The 18,652-nt window shown below is 46.2% G+C and overlaps 10 protein-coding genes across 10 annotated transcripts; 4 read left to right on the top strand and 6 right to left on the bottom strand. All coding sequences in view use genetic code 12, as the record gives it.

The window, feature by feature from the left end:
• Positions 1-263: 263 nt before the first annotated feature.
• On the top strand, positions 264-2,262 carry CJI96_0002583 (uncharacterized protein; the record flags this gene model as incomplete). Its single annotated transcript, XM_054702100.1, has 3 exons — positions 264-1,088; positions 1,157-2,181; positions 2,226-2,262. The coding sequence occupies 3 exons, from the start codon at positions 264-266 to the stop codon at positions 2,260-2,262; spliced, it is 1,887 nt and encodes a 628-aa protein (XP_054558075.1).
• Positions 2,263-2,279: 17 nt separating this feature from the next.
• On the bottom strand, positions 2,280-3,020 carry CJI96_0002582 (uncharacterized protein; the record flags this gene model as incomplete). The annotated part of the gene is made up of 1 exon (XM_029036094.2): positions 2,280-3,020. The coding sequence occupies one exon, from the start codon at positions 3,018-3,020 to the stop codon at positions 2,280-2,282; it is 741 nt and encodes a 246-aa protein (XP_028891336.2).
• A 1,128-nt stretch (positions 3,021-4,148) lies between these two features.
• CJI96_0002581 (zinc finger MYND domain-containing protein) lies at positions 4,149-6,065 on the top strand (the record flags this gene model as incomplete). The annotated part of the gene is made up of 1 exon (XM_029036093.2): positions 4,149-6,065. One exon carries the CDS (start codon positions 4,149-4,151, stop codon positions 6,063-6,065), a length of 1,917 nt encoding a protein of 638 aa, XP_028891335.2.
• Positions 6,066-6,230: 165 nt separating this feature from the next.
• Positions 6,231-6,704, bottom strand: CJI96_0002580 (uncharacterized protein; the record flags this gene model as incomplete). Its single annotated transcript, XM_054702099.1, has 1 exon — positions 6,231-6,704. One exon carries the CDS (start codon positions 6,702-6,704, stop codon positions 6,231-6,233), a length of 474 nt encoding a protein of 157 aa, XP_054558074.1.
• Positions 6,705-7,030: 326 nt separating this feature from the next.
• Positions 7,031-10,549, bottom strand: CJI96_0002579 (separase; the record flags this gene model as incomplete). The annotated part of the gene is made up of 1 exon (XM_029036092.2): positions 7,031-10,549. One exon carries the CDS (start codon positions 10,547-10,549, stop codon positions 7,031-7,033), a length of 3,519 nt encoding a protein of 1,172 aa, XP_028891334.2.
• A 566-nt stretch (positions 10,550-11,115) lies between these two features.
• Positions 11,116-11,724, top strand: CJI96_0002578 (uncharacterized protein; the record flags this gene model as incomplete). The annotated part of the gene is made up of 1 exon (XM_029036091.2): positions 11,116-11,724. One exon carries the CDS (start codon positions 11,116-11,118, stop codon positions 11,722-11,724), a length of 609 nt encoding a protein of 202 aa, XP_028891333.1.
• Positions 11,725-11,796: 72 nt separating this feature from the next.
• Positions 11,797-14,556, bottom strand: EMC9 (Emc9p; the record flags this gene model as incomplete). Its single annotated transcript, XM_029036090.2, has 1 exon — positions 11,797-14,556. One exon carries the CDS (start codon positions 14,554-14,556, stop codon positions 11,797-11,799), a length of 2,760 nt encoding a protein of 919 aa, XP_028891332.2.
• A 969-nt stretch (positions 14,557-15,525) lies between these two features.
• Positions 15,526-16,661, top strand: PGA52 (Pga52p; the record flags this gene model as incomplete). The annotated part of the gene is made up of 2 exons (XM_054702098.1): positions 15,526-15,641; positions 15,752-16,661. The coding sequence occupies 2 exons, from the start codon at positions 15,526-15,528 to the stop codon at positions 16,659-16,661; spliced, it is 1,026 nt and encodes a 341-aa protein (XP_054558073.1).
• Positions 16,662-16,725: 64 nt separating this feature from the next.
• CJI96_0002575 (uncharacterized protein) lies at positions 16,726-17,373 on the bottom strand (the record flags this gene model as incomplete). Its single annotated transcript, XM_029036088.2, has 1 exon — positions 16,726-17,373. One exon carries the CDS (start codon positions 17,371-17,373, stop codon positions 16,726-16,728), a length of 648 nt encoding a protein of 215 aa, XP_028891330.2.
• Positions 17,374-17,891: 518 nt separating this feature from the next.
• On the bottom strand, positions 17,892-18,527 carry CJI96_0002574 (21S rRNA (uridine2791-2'-O) methyltransferase; the record flags this gene model as incomplete). Its single annotated transcript, XM_029036087.2, has 1 exon — positions 17,892-18,527. One exon carries the CDS (start codon positions 18,525-18,527, stop codon positions 17,892-17,894), a length of 636 nt encoding a protein of 211 aa, XP_028891329.2.
• Positions 18,528-18,652: the final 125 nt, after the last annotated feature.

The following is an 18,652-nucleotide window of genomic DNA, read 5'->3' as shown; positions in this document are numbered from 1 at the left end:
TCGAGACCTCGAGAGCCCTGAATCTTGCAGAGAAGATTTAAATCAGCATAAAGTGAAACAGAAGGTTATTTGATCACTTCAACATCCGAAGAGCTTCATAAATTGATGACCTTCAAATTGAAATACTTTGGTACATCTCAGGACCAACGTCCCCCAATATGTACAGAGAACGGTATTGCGGCGCGCAGTATCACATCAACTATTTATACTACTTATTCCAGTATATCTTCACACAAGGCTCTACCACAGCTCTAGATCCCCCAATGACATCCTACATTTCTGGAATTCTCCAAAGGTTCCAGACTCCAGAGGCTTCCGGTACCGCCATTGCCAAAGATAACGCCGAGTTGCCGTCCATTAACTACATCACCATGTATAATCCACACCTAGTTCTGCCCAAGGCCGAGTCGTTCGAAGAACTATATAAAATGATCCTTTTCTTTGCAGACCCCTCAAAAGAAGTAGATAAACACGCGCAATTGAGCCTAGTGGGGCTAATACGTGGCTCTTGTTCTCTAGCGCAAGAGTTCAGCCCAAAGAGCGGGCCAACCACCATAAGCGTGGAAGGAGGCGCCATTGTGGTTGTGGAAGTCGAAGAGGGCTTCCATCTTGCGTGTTCTGTGGCGCTTCCCGCTCAGTCGGCTCTGCAGCGAAGACTAGTTGAGATTCAAATAGAGATCCTCCTACAACGGTTCCATGGGTACTTTAAACTTCTCCATTCGCTGGCACAAAGTATATTCAAGAACGAGATCCAAGAGCAGCTGCATCGCCATCTTCTCGAGGGGTTCTATATTGAGCTTATAGAAAACTACAACGAGGCAACGCTGATCAATAGACTTAGGAAAACGCTTCTATGGCCCAACTCGCTCTGTTACCTGGGGCTATTTCTGTTTTTTCCTTATGGAACTTTCAAGAAGCTGTCTGTCCGAGTGCCTGACTCGCATAGACCAGAACTCGAGAATTTGTGGGAGAAGAGTCCCCTTGAGCCAGCAGCTATCCTTGTAGCTCACATGGATCACACCGTTCCTAAACGAGAGGGACTCTTGTACAAAAAGAGCAAGGATATTGACGAAAAAGCACTTAATGAAGTTTATGGGCTAATTGAGTTTTTCTCCTTCCATCAATGTTTAAGTGGTGAGAGATTAGGACTGAGGAGGCCGTTCAAAACCTCTTTACTGCATCCTCAACGTCTGACCCAGAAACGGCACCTGAAGCACCTGAAGTGTCAGAGGAACCTCTCTCGTCGCTGCTTCCGTTGACCCCGGGAAATGCTATGCAACTTCTTCATCCTTCCACCTTGGCTCAGACTCTCGTTGTGCTGCCTCTTTCATCAACATTGCAAGGCATCAAATACTTGGGCCTGACGGTCAATGAACAGCTTGCTTCTTCATGGCTTCCCTTTCGATCCGGCACTGAATCCGCTGACAATGCCCAAGAACCAGACACGGTGTCTTCGACAGCCCTGAACCCGATAGGTAGGTTCGTGTTGGGGCCCGACTCAGAAAACAACATCTACTCTTTCCTTGTTCACTTCCCCGCCAGTGACTCCAATGGAGACGTCTGTGAAAATCTGGTTGTTATTTACATCGAGAATAATGTTTTGCTAGCTTTTGTCTTCGACTCGAGTGCTCAAGAGCTTGCAGACCCAGCTTTTTATCAAAGCCTTCGTCTAGACGTTTGTGAGCCCGCCGTAGAGCTCATAGGCGACTGCATTGCGTTGTCTTCTGGTGAGATGATGCTCAACAGCAGCATCTCGTCGTTGCCCAATCCGGTAGGCAATATTATCAAAGACGAAGACAACCCCGATATTGACAGCGATTTTTTCTTCATCATCTACGACACCCAAGACAAATCCTACCAGACATCTTTACCGTGGCTACCACAGCCTCTGGTGCCGTCTTCCGTCAACAACGAAGTGGCCAGAGTCTCATACCATTACCAAAATGCCTTTTTCCATCTCCACGACAAACTCTCCGACTACTTTGTGATGCGGTCCGCAGGAAACATTTTTCATGATACAGCGGTAAGAGAACATCTACACAAGTTTTCGACCAACAAGAATAACGACTGGCTTATGTATTTTATCAGGCACCGCCAGAAAAGCATCATTATAATACGCAACTACAATTCCAAACACAAGAAATCAAAAGTCATCCCGAAAGAGGTCGCCCAGGCCAGCCTGTGGACATCTTCAGTGTATGACTATGCGCATTTGGGTTTTCTAGACAGTTTGGGCGACGACGTAAAGGTATGGCTCAGTAACCTTCGTGCTGAAGAGTCTACTTAGTGTTGGCCCATGCAAGGAACAGATGAACATCTTTTGCTACCACGCTGTTGATAGTGAGCTTAGCGAGCCACTGTGGCACACTTCCGCCGGCATCGGAGCATGTGGTCATATACCATTTGACATCGCTCAGTTTTGGGTCGAACTCAACATACTCCACGGAGGTATACCGTCCTTGTACAAAATCAGGCTCCTGAGGGTTACCAGGAATTACACTTGGGTCTACAGCCAAGCTGATGATGTAAGCAGACTTGCCGTCATGTGCTCTTAAGATGTGCACTAGATTGCAAAACTTCCTCTTCTTCAACGGGAACTGCAAGTGGTAATATAACTCTGCCAAGTAAGTGATGCTATCAAAACCAGGCACCGCCTCTGCCAATTCGTGTTGATGCACTTTGAAATCGTACATTTCCTGGATGTACCCCATCTCATAGTGAGTATGGGATTCCTCCAACACAGACAAAGAGCCAACCACGTACTTGTCCAAGAGCTGGTAAACGTGAGTACGAGTTTTGGGTGAGAATTCATGGAAGTCACTTGCGCGTGCAACCCAATAGTCGTCATTGAAGCTTTTCGTATGGATGTCTACGTGAACATCTTGTCTTTCCTGAGGCACCAGGTATTTGTATGTACCAGCTTTATGCCACTGAGGGATGTGACGAGCAATGTCCTGAGCCTGCTGGAAGAGCGATAAGGAAGTGATGTGGTCAATTGACTTCAAGGGCACCGAATTCATGGAGAGGAGTGGAGGTAGCAAAGATACCGCCCTTACGGGAACAACGGCATCTATTGCTTTGCTCTAGCCGGTTTGTGTCACGTCACGTGCGTTGCACGTGTTGTGTCATGGTGGTTTATCACGGGATCCGCCCTCGCATGACAGAGCGAACGCCATCCCGCAACCGGGAAGGCGGCCGACCTGCACGTGACGCGAGTGCCACCCACGGCAGCGGAAAGTGATTGCCCCAGGCGGCAGGTCGCCACTGGCACCTAACAAAAAGCGAGCCTTCCTGCCGGTTCCTCCCAGGAGACTAATTAACAACCACCCAGCGCCCACTGATTTGAAAAGCACCGCTGTCTAAAAGGAATCACGAACCCCACGTCCCTACCTAAAAAAAGCACAACAACATAACAATACATCCATTATAAACCATAGGCATAGTCAGTGTGGCCCGGAATGAGAGACTCGAATTATAGGTCTATCACCAACAACAGAGCGGCAGTGACCATCACAACCAGTCTCTACGACCGACGGGCGCTTGACGTCACAGCAGATAAACCTCTCGTTAACTCCCTCAACCACCTTACATATTTGGTTTCGCTGAGTGCCAAAGTGAGAGACATTGGCCAACGATGGCGGCATTGAGCGCCTTGTGGAGATCCTTCACGAGTGCCACAACACCACTTTCAACGCCCAAGATAACATCTTCAATTCTGAGAAAAAATTGCTCACGGCATGGAAATGGACGTTGGCGTTTCAATGTCTTGTTTTAATCGGCACCGGCGGCACAGAAAAGATCCGTCTGAAGGTTGTGGCTGCCGGCATGCTTCCCATCATCGCAACCGTTTTGGACAACTACATGAGTTTGCATGAGGGCACTCTAGTGTCTGGCACGGCTCCCGTGTGTCCTTTTATGCATGGAGGCTCAAACAGTCAAGGAGGTATTTTCAACTCCTACGATGATCGCGGAGGTGATGCTGCTGCTGCTGCTGCTGCTGCCAATAACGCTAATTTACACGGTAATGGCAATGGCGCCTCTCCCGCTGCTGCTGCTGCGGCCGCCTTTAGCCTTGCCCTCCTGCTACTGCCAACTTTGTTAATCATGGCGCTGCTCCTGCTGGTGTTGCTGCTGCCGCTGCCAACTCCATGCCACTTTTCGCTCACAGCGACCCTCAGGTACCCGTGGCTGCAGAAAACGCTACTACTGCGGCCAATGCTCTACGAAACATGGAGCTTGGCCATGATAACCCAATGCTGGGGTCCATGGACTCTGCTGCTCAAGGGCATCGCTACAATGTTCAAGCAGACTCCAAACACCAGGTCATCATGCCCTTCCTCAATAACTTATACATCAATAGCCTCACCTCTGAAGACTACGACAATCTTACAGTGGACCAACTCCTCCGGCTTGTACGGTGCAGCATCAACTCCCTTCCGAACCAAAAGTACGATACGTTGTTTGCGGGCCCGCCAAGGGGTGCAGTCAACAACGACATTCGCCGTCGCTTTCTCATCATCACCATTTTGAGAAAACTTCGCGAAGAAAAGGAGCAAGAGTGCCCTGACCCGGCTTATAGAGATCCCCACGAGTATGAGATGGACACCAACCTACGGTTCCTCTCGGACCTTTATTTACAGGACGAAAGGAGCACCCACATCACCAACATGATCCACGCGAAAAGCGCTCCAAGGAATTTTACGGAAACAGGCGTGGTGATTCCTCGCGATGACGACGTGGTGTGGTGCCTCCAACTTTTGGCGTACATCTCGAAGTATCCTTACTTGAAGGAAGTGCTTCAGAACACTCATTTGGTTATCGACATGAGCATCAGAGAAAAGAAGCCCAAATGCTTTGCCGGTAGTCGCATGAAGGCAAACTATCAAGGCAAAACCAATAACAAATCGGCACCTGCCAGCGCTCGTCAAGGGCTTCTTGCACGTAAGGGGGGAATTTTCACGTCACACCCGAACGAAACGAATGGAGAAACCTTCATTGAGAGATTCAATGCGTCCCCTTCGAACTCACCTCAGATGCTGAGCGATTTAAACCTCCGTAATGATGATTTCGACCTCAATGATGATATGCTAAATCTATACAGCAAGCGTGATGATGGCGGACTCACAGAGGATGCAGAGGCTAACGACCTCGATGACAACGACGACTCTGAAGAAGACTCTGATCATAGAGTCAAGGACGAGGATGGCGATGTCAATGAATATTTGCTGAATTTCGATGACAATGTCACTATGACCGATCAAAGTCTGTCTGACCTCAGTAAACTCTACGATGGAATCATCGATGCTGAATCCATTGTTAACGATGTCGATCGTGAGATCGCCCTTCATTACGTAAGCGAGAAGATTAATCGTTACATCGACAAGGAGTACCAAAGGTTGGGCGACACCATCATTGCGAAAAGAGCAGAGGAAACGGAGTACCTTACAGAGAAGTGGAACTACGAAACCTACTCTCGTTTCGACATCGATGATGATGGCGACAACACCCACGGCGACTACGACGAATCGTTAATGGATCACAAAAAAGTTAATCTTTTCCCCATGGTTGAAAAGTTTACATTTTTGGCTGGCACAGATATGTACTACTGGTCTGGTGTGATCATGAGAAATTCGTGTCGTCGTAACGACCTCAGAGGAGGGGTTAGACAGTGTGGCAATCTCGAGTGCGGGAAGTGGGAAAGTTACCCACGAGAATTCAGCAAATGCAAAAAATGCAAACGAACCAAGTACTGCTCTCGAGAGTGTCAAATGAGAGCATGGCATTGTCACAAAAACTGGTGCGTCCCAAGTGCATCTTCAGCCACGAACTCCACTCACACTACCGCCTCTCGTGCCAACACTACCGAAAGAAGAGGCCAAGAAGAGAACGTTTCTTCTGCTCATAACCACCATCATCATCACCATCATCAAAATCATGACGATGACGAATCAAGCAGTGCAGCAGGGCGCAGCCCTGTCAACGTTACCACCATCTCCGGTCCCGCAGAGACCGATGGTTTGACTCTGAACACTCCTAATGCAACGGATAACACTCCTCTAGAGTAATTGCCTTAGATCGTCATTGGGTCGATGAACTTCGTATGGACGAAGAACAATTGCATAACACGGTAAATTTCAGTTCTTTCATCAAACTTTTAAATCAAAGATTACTCTTGGGAATAGGAATACAGGGTTTTATTAAATGCTTCAATGTAGGCGGATCTTGTTATTTTATTCTAGGCGAAGTGGTAGGCCATGGACAACCGGAGCTGCTCCATTTAAATACCTGAGAACACACGATTCTCTGCTCTCGGCGACAGCACTTGCAATGCTGATTCTATCGCCGTCATTCTCTACTAGACCCCATTTCCTAAGTACACTGGTGCTGAAAACGTCAATGTCCTTGTCCGTGATGTCCCATAAGTTACTGACAATCATGGGACTTTTGCATAGAAGCCATGTCATTATGTTGCTAGAAGGCTCTAACGTCCCGTATCGTTGAAGAGCTCCTGAAGAGCAGCCCATCAAGATTGCTGGTGGAAGTCTAAAGTTATCTTGGAAGCATCGTCTCATGAGCTGGGTCATCCTCATGTACTGCTCGCCACCTCCATGTCCAGCATAGAAAAAGAGGTCTGTGTTGACAAGACTTTGAATGAGGTCCTCTTCACTTGGAGCATGACCAGTGACTCCCTTTGTTCGAGGCATTTTTTCTAAGATTTCCTTGAATCGGTGCTCAGTCTTCTTCAAGTCACCACTGGGGTTTAGTACGTAGAATCGATTGTGCTCAAGAGGGATCGAACGTGGATACTCTAATAATTGAAGGAGAACTCCTAGGCTGGGCACACGGGAGACTGACTTTGATCTGAGAAAGGAGAGGCTTTCCCATGGAAATTCTGAGCAGGCATGGCTCGGTACAAGAACCAAATGTTCTTCACCACGATGTGCTTTTTGAGGGGGGAAAATCTTTTTGATTTCAGCAGCAATCTTTCTACTTTTGACAGCGACTCCTAGTTCTGCAGCAGTATAGGCAATTAGGTCAGGTAAAATTTGTTCTCAGCTTCAGAGATAGCTGCTAGGTTGAGGTAAAGCTCGGTGATAAAGTCGCTGAATTCCACTTCCTCGACGTGAATAGCCGACTTCCATACCCGTTGGAGCTCAGCCTTGAAAGAATCGAACTCTGAGCGGGAATACTCGCATTTTGAGAAGATTCCCTTGAACCCACATATCCATTCATACTCAACAATGTCCACGAGTTCTTTCATCCGGGTATCCAAGAGGAATCTTGTCTTCCACCAGTCTCTCCTTTCTTCTCTGGTTTTTATCTTTGATGTAATGGCTGAATTTGTAGTTTGATGACTTCCGTCAATGATATCGTGAAGTTGTGACATAACAGCGGTAAAGCCTGCTTCGGACTCTTGTGAAGCCGAAAGTCTAAGGAACGATGGTGTTTTCAAGACTTGGTCGAACTTGCTCAATATAAGATCTCCCGTTTGAGCGCAGACATCTATAGTTACAACAAGGTAGTTTTCAGGAAATAGATGGTGTGCCCTGTGGTAAAAATTATCTCTCAAAATCATGTTATTTTGAAATGTGATTTCTGAGACAGGCATGAGGCCGTTCTCTCCCTGTTTATATCCGTAAATGAGCGGGAAAGAATTGTATGGAAGCTGTCGTGGAATATCCTGTAAGAAATAAATATCTCTGAGAAGAGTTTGAGAATTATCCTGTTTCAAAACGGTAAATTGTGATAATGTGAAGATACATCTTGTGGTGACGTCTTGTAATTCTCTCACTTCTTCAACACCAAGCGACTGTGAAAAATTGCGCTCGAGAAATTTGAGGAGGGCGTCCTTGCAGTCAAGAAGCTTATCTATGAGTGCAAATTCGTCATCATTCTTCGCTTTGGTGAAGTTTAAACCTGTTGGCAAAGCTTGCCTTGAAAGACTTAATTTCACCGTGTTTCTCACATCCTGGAGCTCCTGCTTCGCCGTTAAGATAGCATTGAGAAGAATTTCTTTCCTCGAGCTGTACTTCCGAGTCAACGTCATGAAAAAGGAATCCTCCACTGATAGTAAAGTGTCACTTTCACAAAGAATGATTTCGACTTGCTTGAGAGAGAATGCTTCTGAAGACCAGTCAATTGTCTGGAGTAATTTGATGATTTGATCTTTTATACGTCTTGCTTTCAAAGCTTCGCCATTTAATGCATTAATTGAGAATGAAGCCTCCAATCTCATGACATCGAGCGAGACGATATCACATTTCTCGACACACCTCGACGCCATTTCGTAGCTTTCGCTGCTCTTCTCCATCTCTCCAACAAGTGCGTAGAGCTTTGCTAATTTAAATTGATTGAAGCTCCTGATAACCTGGTCATCCAAGGTATCGATCAATGTGCTCAACTCTGCAAGCATGTTACAAGCCTCGCACAGAGCACCAAGTAGTCGAGATAGCTTGAAGCCTTGCGTATAACAAGAAATAAGGAAGCTGATAGTGTCGCATTTTTGACGCTTCACCACAATTGACTTTCTTAGAATAGAGACAAGGATTTTTATCGCAAGCTTGATATTCTTCAATGATGAAGAGTAATCCCAGTTTCTGATTTGAAGCTCAGCAGTCAGCTTGAGAAAGTGAGCGTTTAGAAGTAAGCAGGATATTGTTTGAGTTAATGAGAGAGTACTTTTTCCCGACTCAAGATTAAACTCTGGCTTGTGCTGGAGAAATTTGGTGATTTCGTCGACTTTTGCTTGAGCTTTTTGATTGCTGGATGTATTGATGAAGTAGTCAAGTTGATGCAATTTCCATTGTACTAAACTGGTTATCTCAATGAAGATATTCTTATCTGCCATTTCCCTCATCAACTTACCGGCAGAGCCAAGTTCATTGGCCATCTGCTCGTAGTCGCCAAGTGCATTCAAACACCGTAATGTGAGAAGCTTAAGGCTCAAAGTTGAGCTCGTTGGAAATGCACAAGAGTTCATACTAGACTCTAAAAGCCGCAAAGTTAATGCGTGAAAGCCGCTGTGGTACAACGACCACATGGCGTCGATGAAGACACTAATCTTATGATGTTCATCGTGGTCCAACCACAACTTCAAGTGGTGATAAACCTTTGCTATCAAAGGTTTTAGTGGTCCCGATACATACTTGAGACGGTTTGTCAAAACAGCGCCATGTAGAAGCTGTTCTGTGGAAGTCTTTGCTTCCGTTAGTGAAAAACACTTGCGAGTAAGCTTTTCAAGTTCTAGTTGACATGAAAGTTTGATGGTAGAGTCCTTTATCGCGATAACATTATAAATGTCGATGATAATATCATTTGTATCAGAGGTCTGTGCAAGCTGACAAAGGAGAAGCTCCTTTTTCAGATCTTCCCATCGAACCATTTTGATTCTCTCTAAAAGTCTTCTTCTTTCCGCTTGGAGTAGGGCATTGAGTACACTGGATGGAATGATTGTGTCTTTGCTTTCCTCGGACAAATCAAGGACTTCAAGGTCATTTAAATAGTTGATTGCAACATCTATACATTCTTCGGACTCACGTCCTTCGATGATACGCAGAAGTGCAAGCTCTCTCAAAGTTTGTGCTTTGGACAAAGCGGTGGATTTGGGTAGATTTCTAACTGCTAAAAGAAGTGCCTCGTCGTTTTTCTTATCCTTACCGTACTTTAGGCAAAGGGAAACTAGCTGTTCGTTCCTTCCAAAGACTTCGAATGCCATAGGCAATACTGATTGTAGAAGTCTATTGAGGAGGGAATTAGACTGGCAGGAGCCCGTGAATTGAATGAGACTCTTCAAAAAGGCTTTCAAATCGATGCCTTTATCATCACGAAATGCAACAAGCGTGCATTCGTATATGTGGATACTCTCTTTAGACGGCAGTAGTGACGGCAAATGTGAGACGATTTTAGAAAAGAGCTGAGAAGGCTTCAAGGAAGAAGACGCCAGAATCCCTAGCTCTTGCATTACATGGCTAAGGCATTGTGAAGGGTTCATGGAACTCACCATATCTGATGCTTTGATCAACGGCACGCCTGCAGACTCCATGAAGTCGTCAAGAAACTCCTTTGGGCCCTCTCTCGGTAGCTCAATTGCCATCCCCGCATCACACAACTTGGAAAACTTCAAGTTTAGTATTGCCCATGCCTCTTTGCTCTCAATGAGACGCTTGTGAGTCGTTCGCAGAAGAAGAAAGCCAATTATCTTTAGGAAATCGCTACAGACTTTCTTGAGACTAGCGTAATGTCTCATAGCTAGCTCCTTGGGAGCTGCCTCTATCCACATCACAATATTACCACCTTTCTTCATAGCACGGCCAATGGTGAGAAACACCTCCAAGGAAAAGCCATTTTCCTTGTTCATAACCAGCTGCAAATTTCCAGAAACATGGTGAAGCAAAGTTTGGAGAAGAAGCAAGTGGAAGGAATTGACTAACGTGTAATCGACTCCAGAAGTTAGTGAAAACAGCCCGTTCAAGAGTCTCACGAGTGGGATCTCCCTGTACCCAAGCGTTTGATCCAGCAACGCTAAATACATCAATTGGAGCTCCTTCATTGCTTCTGGTATTTTTTTGTTATGAATTAGCTCTACTATGTGTCTGTGGTGGCTCTTGAAGACCTCTCTGACTTGATTCCTCCTACTATCTTGGTAGAGCAGCACAAACGCCAGGTCTTTTCTTGGGGACGTGTCTCGTAGACAGTTTGTTGATATTTCCGTCAATGCCATGCTTGTATGCTATGAAGTAATTCTGGAGATCTCGTGGGTAATGCGTTTGTATGAGATTTGTGTTGCAACCAAATGGAGTGTCTGATGTTTACGTACTGCACACAGCGCCGCTACGTCTAAAAATCTTGCTATACAGTTATCGCATTGTCTTTTAAGTGCAGAGAAGACTCTGGGAAGCGTATGGGCATCTACTTCACGACAAACAGGGCTTGACCAAAGAAAAAAAAAAAACACAACCTATAGTAGCAGTTGAGGCGAGGGATTCATTTCAAGGAGATTCAGTCAATTTCACAGAAACCAGAATCCCTATTTTTTTTCTTGAGGCTGATTTGCAAGGTCGCTTAATTTGCTCCCTCTTGCTACATTTTTCAAATTACACATCTTTAACCCACATTATGGCGGTTTCCGTCGCTTCCTTCAAAGCTGCCATGGCACGAGTCAGTACCCAAGCAATGATCTTGACTGCAGGGTGCAAGTCGCCAAAAGACGTTTTCCACGGTATGACGCTCTCGTCAGTATGTTCGCTTTCAGTGCACCCGAAGCCACTCCTACAATTCAATTTGCATTTGCCCAGCTACACCTCAAAGGCGCTTCACGAAAACCACGGGCAATTGTGTTTGCACTTGATGCCGCCAACGAGCCGATCGGTGTTTTTGAGCAGGACTTTTGCGGCTGGAATCAAGACAGACAAAAAACACTTCAAGGTGAAGCCTGAGGACGGAGAGATCTTTCATGAGATGACAACTCCATTTGCACACATCGACGCTGGCAGCTATCGCTTGCACGATACAGGGAAATCCCTTGTGCCTGTGTTGAACGAGCTGGAAAAGGCGTTTGTGTGTCAAAAGAATCAGGTGTTCCAGGTGGATAGCCACGAGATATGGGTGGTGGACGTTTTAGACATACTATCGCCCAACGTGCAATACGAACATAAACAACTGGGAGGGTTGCTTTACTTCCACAGAGGTTTCCACAGGGTGGGGCTGTCTTTGCAAGAGCAATAGTGACTTTCACTTCTACAAAAATATTTAGACTTTGCATTCCTCATCGCATATACTTCATTTACATATACGAGCCTATTGCGCTATTGACGACAACTCGTTCAATTCCTGAGCAAGCTCGTCACTGGCCAGTTGTACCTTGGGAAGAATAGTTTCAAACCTCTCCAGAACTCTCTTTTGTCTGCGTTGGTAACGTCCCAACACAGATTTCCTCATAGATTTGATTTCTGTCTGAAGTCGATATATCTCTTCCCTGCGTGAACTAATTTTGCTTTCCAATTTACGGTGCTTCATAGTCACATTGTTGCGCTCGGTCTCCACCGCACGAATATCATTCTTGAGCTGGCTAGTGTTGAATTCGTGGTCCTCGATGAATGCCTCTAGGGTACGGATTTGCTCAAGCATGGCTCGCTCTTCCAGTCTCAAATCATAATTTACACTTTCATTTTTCTCCCTAGTGTCATCGAGCTGTTTCTGTAGATCTTGAACCTCGTTTTCCAATTGCATTACTGAGTACTGTAATCCTTTAAGTTTCCCATAACCACGTCCTTCGACAGGTGCTCTGCTATGAAGCTTCTCCACTTTAGCTTTCATACTCTCAACTTGTTTTTTTAGATCCGTGATTTTTTTGTTCTCGTCTTTCTTCTGCTTCTTGTGACGCAATTTGAGCTCGTTGAGACTTTCTGCAGTAGCTAGTAAGCATCCTTGAAGAGTATGAAGGGGCGATATGTTCACCGATTTATCAAGAAATCCGCTCTCGGTCGTTTGGCCCGTGGTGGACACCTTCACGGAACCGAAACACGTTCCATCTTTACGCGCAAATGCAATTTCATATTGGCACAACGGTTGGAGACCCTCAATTTTCAATAGGAGTCTTGGTGAATTTTTCAGGGTAAGCGTTTTGACAAGATACCACGAGATCGAATTAACAAAGACCAGGAAGGAGTCCAGCGCGCTTAATGAGCATGGGTTTACTTCGCAAATGATCTCAGTGTCACCAATTTCACACACACTAACATTGTAAATAGCGTGACGTTCTTCCAAGAATTCCCCGCCACAGTCCTTCTTTATTGTAGGTTTGCCGTTGAAACAAGCAGCATTGTCGAAGAATATCTTGATAGCAGCAATCCAAGACCACATGGGTTGAATAGCAGTAGTAAAGTAGCGCTCAACAACCGTCGTGGACTGGTTGGGGGTAGCGCCGCTATTTGTCCTTTTTCTGTCAACTAAAGTTCGATTTTGCTGAGTTTTATTACTCACGGTTGCCGCTTTGGAAGCTGGAGGAACAAGACAAAAAACTTCAAAGTTGCTTGCCCTTATTTCGTCGTCCTCCCTTATGGCCCAATTTGTTTCGGATGAGGCAATATCCTCATCAATGGTGATGACGAAGGGAGAATTTGAAGGCTTGGCGAAAGACTGGGGCTGGTCGACATTGACGACCATCATAGAATCTGATGATAACAAAGGATTGGCAAGTGGTTTTTTGCGATCTCCATACAATGGTATTTTTGGAGTGAGTGAAGACAAATGGTCCAAATTTCTTGAGTAGTCTCTTGAGATGAAGAATTTTTGCAAAAATGGTGATATCGTGAGACTAGTGACATGAATGCAAAGAACAAGATATGCATAGTTGATTACGGTGCCGACCTCCTGAAGCACTTGGGTTAATGTGTTCACAGACGAGTCGTCCATGTTGGTAAACCTGAGAGCAATGTAGATGATGAACTTGTCGAATGCTGTCAAATTTGTGCCTGAACACTTTTTCATACCCAAATTGTAGTATCGATCTTTTCTTCTGGAAAGGTAGTTGTAGGTAACAATGAACGGGGATTTTGTGAAAAAAGCTTTAAGATACTCTGATGCGTGGGCCGATTCAGAAGACACACCAAAATGCCAAACGCCACGGTAAAAACGAGCCAAATCACTGACTAAATGAGGGACATTCAAATGCTGGATCCAATGGCGTATCAAGTAGTCTGTAGCTGTCACTGAAGCAAACCCCAATAAGGAGTTGATGAAGCTTGACTTCAGATATTTCGGTCTATCAAGCGCCCCGCCATTGGGAAGCTGGGCGCCGGTGTTCGATGCAAAAGGCGAATTGTTGTTCGCGGATGACGATGTTGTTGTCGTAGTTGTCTGTTGACCACCAGATACCACAGATATATAGGTTGTGGTACCTACGGTGTACGTTCCCACCAACCTGCTGGCGACAATCAGCTTTGCAAGCACCAGCAAGTAGTGAGGCCACAGCTGCGGCATTGTGTAGTGAAGAACCAACATGACCACAGAATTTATGGAGAACAACTGAAGGAATTCCACCATGACTTCTTTACTGTACAGCCAGCGTTTCTGGCGTTCTGGCAGGAGCACAGGTACATGGTGCACTCTTGGGACCAGCAGGCGGCTGTTCTTTTCTTCGATGACCTCAGAGGCCTTTGCTATAAGGCGTGCAGCCAGTCCTCGGAAAGTTCCAGACAAGATGTAGCCCAACAAGAGAAGACACGAGATGCCCTGCGGAAGCAAGAGAAACACGAAGATAAGCGCCATCACATCTCTCCCTGTGATAGGAGGCAATATGGAGTTATTCATCTGCTGGTGCACGCTGTCTGGCGCCACTGGAGGAGGAGAAGCCAGTTTTTCCACACCGGCACTATTCACCCTCGAAGACACCAGTTTCAGGGAATTTCTCCCACTCAGAGCTTTCAGAGCACCATTCTTCGTGCCGTTCTGCCTCTTGCCTGGCTTGCCTGCCGCTCCACGCTCAGGGGCCTGGTCGCCTTTTGCCGATGGCCCGAAGGGTGGAGGTGAGATTAAGTCGGAGGACCTCGCAGGCATTCCACCTGGGCAAAACAAGAAACGCGATCACGAGGGAGTGTAAGGAAAAGGAGTGTAGGAAGGGGGGTAACCAGAAGATGGGGGTTCCTGTGCTTTGGTTGTTGTATTAGTTGAATGTGGATCAACGGTAGAAGGTGAAGGAGTTTTTCTCTGTGTTAGTTTGCTCGCGTGAACACTTGTGGGATTATGATCCGCGCACTACCGACTTAGGTAGTGAGGAAGCCAAGGCAGGGCGTTTGGAGCAGAAGGGAAGCTAGATGTCTCTATTCCGAATATCTCCAGATTTACGTATGGGGCGTGCCTTCTACGGTGGTGTTACTGTCGTGGTAGACCTTCTTTCATCTAAATCCTGCATATAGCACTTGCCGCAACTGCCCAATTCGCTGTCAAAACCTATTTAAAACGGTGTGTGTGTTTGTCTCGCTTAAACAGAGAACTGGCGTCCCAGGTCCTGCTCCAAAGAAAATTGTCGTCGCTGGGTCAGTCGATTTCTCACTCGATTGTCCCAAGTCAACTTACCACTTGAACATCCCAGAGCAATGAAACCTACACTGTTCGATTTGTCTCACTCCCCTGATTCCAGCAATACCAATTTGATCCAAATCTCTCTGAAATTCACCTAGCTAACTCGACCTTCGATCAAGGCAGCCACGACATTGTCGCGCTGGCATCGCACCACGTCTACTATGTGCAGGTCGGTAGTAGTAATCAGGCAGTCTGTCCAGAGGCCGGCTTCTCTGGCTGATTTTGCGCCACAAAAAGCCTCTCTCGGCCCCAGGGCTCGCTCCAGGGGCAAGGTATCGCACCGCCAGCATCGAGTTTACCCGCGAGGCACTGCCTCATGGGATTCTCAAATTGGATCCCGCCGGCTGTGAGACTTCACCTTTCCAGCATCCAAATATAGTCCATTATTTTCTCTTCCCTTTTTTTTTCCTGGGTTTTGTGCTCTTCTCTTCAAAGGCTCTCAATATGCTTCTCCAGTATTTATCCGTTGCAGTCTTGGCAACGTTTGCAACCGCAACCTCCAATCCTCAGGTGAACGCTCTCGGGTTTCTGAACTTGGGCTACACCGGTACTACTACGACGTCGACAAGCTTGACACGTCGAGCAAGTGCAATTGCAAGTTGCAAACGGAATTCACCGTTTTCGAAGGAACGAACACACCGTTGAATGAGGAGCTCTCGGTCCATTTCAGAGGGCCCTTGAAACTTCACCAGTTTGCGTTTTACCTGGGTGACTCGTATGTCAAGGGCCAATCAGAAGGAACTTTCAAAAGGCAAGCGTACTATAGCGCTCAAGATGGCACTGGCGAAAATGTCACCTTCTTGACAAACGCTGGTGAAGACTCAGAGTGCTTAGGCAAGGCCTTGACGTATGCATCCTCCAACGGCACGGAGAAGGCAGGCTCAGCGACCCTTCTCGAGAAAGACGTCTTGCTCCATTCAGACCAGGAGTACCTGATCTTCTCCACATCCAAGTGCGAGAAGCTGGGAAAGGGAAAAGACTGTGGGGTGTACCGTAAAGACATCCCAGCTTTCCATGGATTTGGCGGCACCGTGAAGATGTTCTTGTTTGAATTCGAGATGCCCACAGAGCCCAACAAGAACAACTCCAACACATTTTACGACATGCCTGCCATCTGGCTTCTCAACGCTAAAATCCCAAGAACGTCCCAGTACTCAAGCAACCCCAACTGCTCGTGCTGGAACTCAGGGTGTGGTGAGTACGATATTTTTGAGATCATGAACTCCACGGAGTCCACTCACTTGTACTCTACCATCCACGATTACCAAGGCACCGACAGTATCAACTTAGGGATGGCTGCCAAGGGATATTTCGCCAGAGACTTGAAGAACAAGATGCTTGGAGGCGTTGTGTTCGATAAAGCTGGCAACGCAGTATCTTTCATGCTGAATTCCACCAGCCTCGACTCCGAAATCAGTGCGTCCGACTTGAATAAGTGGATTGACATCCAGAACGAAGTGGAAGATGAGTTGGCAAGTGTCACTTTGAATACCAGCCAGAAGAAGTCTGAGGGTATTGTTCCATCCACAAGCTTGATGGCATGGCTTGTGTCTGTATTCCTGGTCTATATGTATATTTAAGGTGAGTGCCATGGGCACCTATGCAATTTATAGATATGAATGACGTTTTGTATGGTAGTGGCACCTAAGTGCCTTTGGGGTAATCGCAGAACCTGGCGTGCTTGAGTACTAGTAGGCACAAAGCCGTATTCTCTTTGTACGGAAGAAACACAGGCTCTTTGACTGTGCTTGTATGAAGCTGTGGTATTGACCCGTCCCACAGTAGCCATGTTTCACCAGACTTCGGTACAGCCCAAAGACCTGGTCCAGTTCCCTTCTTTCTGTTTTCCATGAGAAGTTGAATTCTTCCTTCAAGCTGTTCTCTGTGTACATCGTTGAATTTGGCAACGACCTTGGTGATGTTCATGATATTGAGGTCCCTTTGTCTTCTCTTCAGCGGTACCGGTAGAAACATCCTCTTCTGGGCAAAGTCAATGTACAGAGCTCTGTTCATCACGTAGCTACCTGGATGTGTCCCCTTTGTTGGTTTCTCTAGTACAGGCACAATCTCATAATTGTTGTGTCCTTTTCGCTCCACAATCATCTGGATCATGTTGCCTATGGGGAACCTTTTACCCAGGATATCTTGTCTGGTAGCCAGGAGCGCCTGGGCAAAAGGGCTTGATGCCAATGTGGTGGTATCGTAAGCGGAAGTGTCATAGAGACTGGCAGAATGGCGCTTTTGCGCTCCTCGGAGCCAGCGTACTGGGTTAGCTAGAAGTGGGTGTTTCATCTGGCTAGTACATACTCAAACTACGAGTAGTTGACATTGGCGCGAACGGTTGCAAAATGTCGCTTCAAATTTGTATGAAGAATACACCATTCTGAAAACTAGGTTGAGATTTAAAGAGCTACCTCTACTCTGAAAATGTAACAGGAATTTTCTATTGATGAGAATACTATGTTCTGGAAGGTTCATTGATTACACATCTAGGAAGTTTCAAGTATTGATTGCATTAATTTATGGGTTTGTCCAGCTGAAGAGCTCTTAGTTGAAATTCTTTTCAACGGCCTACGTTCTGTTTAGATATTCGTAACGTCGTCGTTGTCTTTCGACATGATTCTATATCTTTCGTATTGTCCTGAGTTGGGGCTCACTTATATGGCCCTCAGCAGCCCCTCGGCCTCAGGCCTATCTTATTAATCGCTTTAGCAAACTAGCATGTCCCTCGGAACTTGCACTGGCCAGATGACCAGCATCATTTGATACCATCTCCAAAACTTCCGAGCAAGACTCAGTTTGTGACTTTCTTAGACTCTGCCTTCCTCCCCATCAAACACCTCTTCAATGGCGACGTTGTCTTTTCTTTTCTTCAAACATACAAAGTACATTTCTCGCAGCTCTGCTCGACACGCTGCCGGCTTCATCTTGTGTACTTTGTGAAAAACCTTCTCGAGTCGTTTTTGCAATAGCTGGTCCTCTTTACCCGTGTAGAATTTCATCACGAGGCTTCCGTTCTTCTGCAACATCTTGAGCGCAAGGAGCAATACTCCATCACAAAGCTCCATACTAGCGTAATGGTCGTTATCACCAATGCCGCTGGTGTTGGCCATCATGTCACTGAGTACAAGTTGTATGGGACCTTGGAAATGAGCAGAGATCTCCTCGTGAGTTTTCTTCGAGAAAATATCGCCTTGGATGAAAGAAGAGCCTTCAGGCGGCAGGCAATTGATCAAGTCAACTCCGAGAATATTCGGCTCGACCCCTCTTGCTTTGCTCTTGTTGAGGGCTACCTGAGTCCATGCACCAGGAGCAAACCCAAGATCGACGATGTTTTTCGACTTCTTACCAAAAATCTTGAATTTTGTATCAATTTCCAAAAGCTTATATGCCGCTCTCGACCGGTACCCTTCAGTTTTGGATTGTTTCAGATGAGGATCCACCATTTGTCTGAGAACCCATCTGCGCAGAGAAGTTCCTGATTTTGCCCGGCACAACAAGGGAACAAAAGATGTTTGGCGTAGGCTCGTTAGTAGCATTATAATATGGAATGAGTTTCTTAGAGTAACTT

Source organism: Candidozyma auris, chromosome 2 (assembly GCF_003013715.1).
Source record: "Candidozyma auris chromosome 2, complete sequence".
In the NCBI taxonomy this organism is placed as follows: domain Eukaryota; kingdom Fungi; phylum Ascomycota; class Pichiomycetes; order Serinales; family Metschnikowiaceae; genus Candidozyma; species Candidozyma auris.
This window is presented reverse-complemented; position numbering and strand designations above follow the sequence as displayed.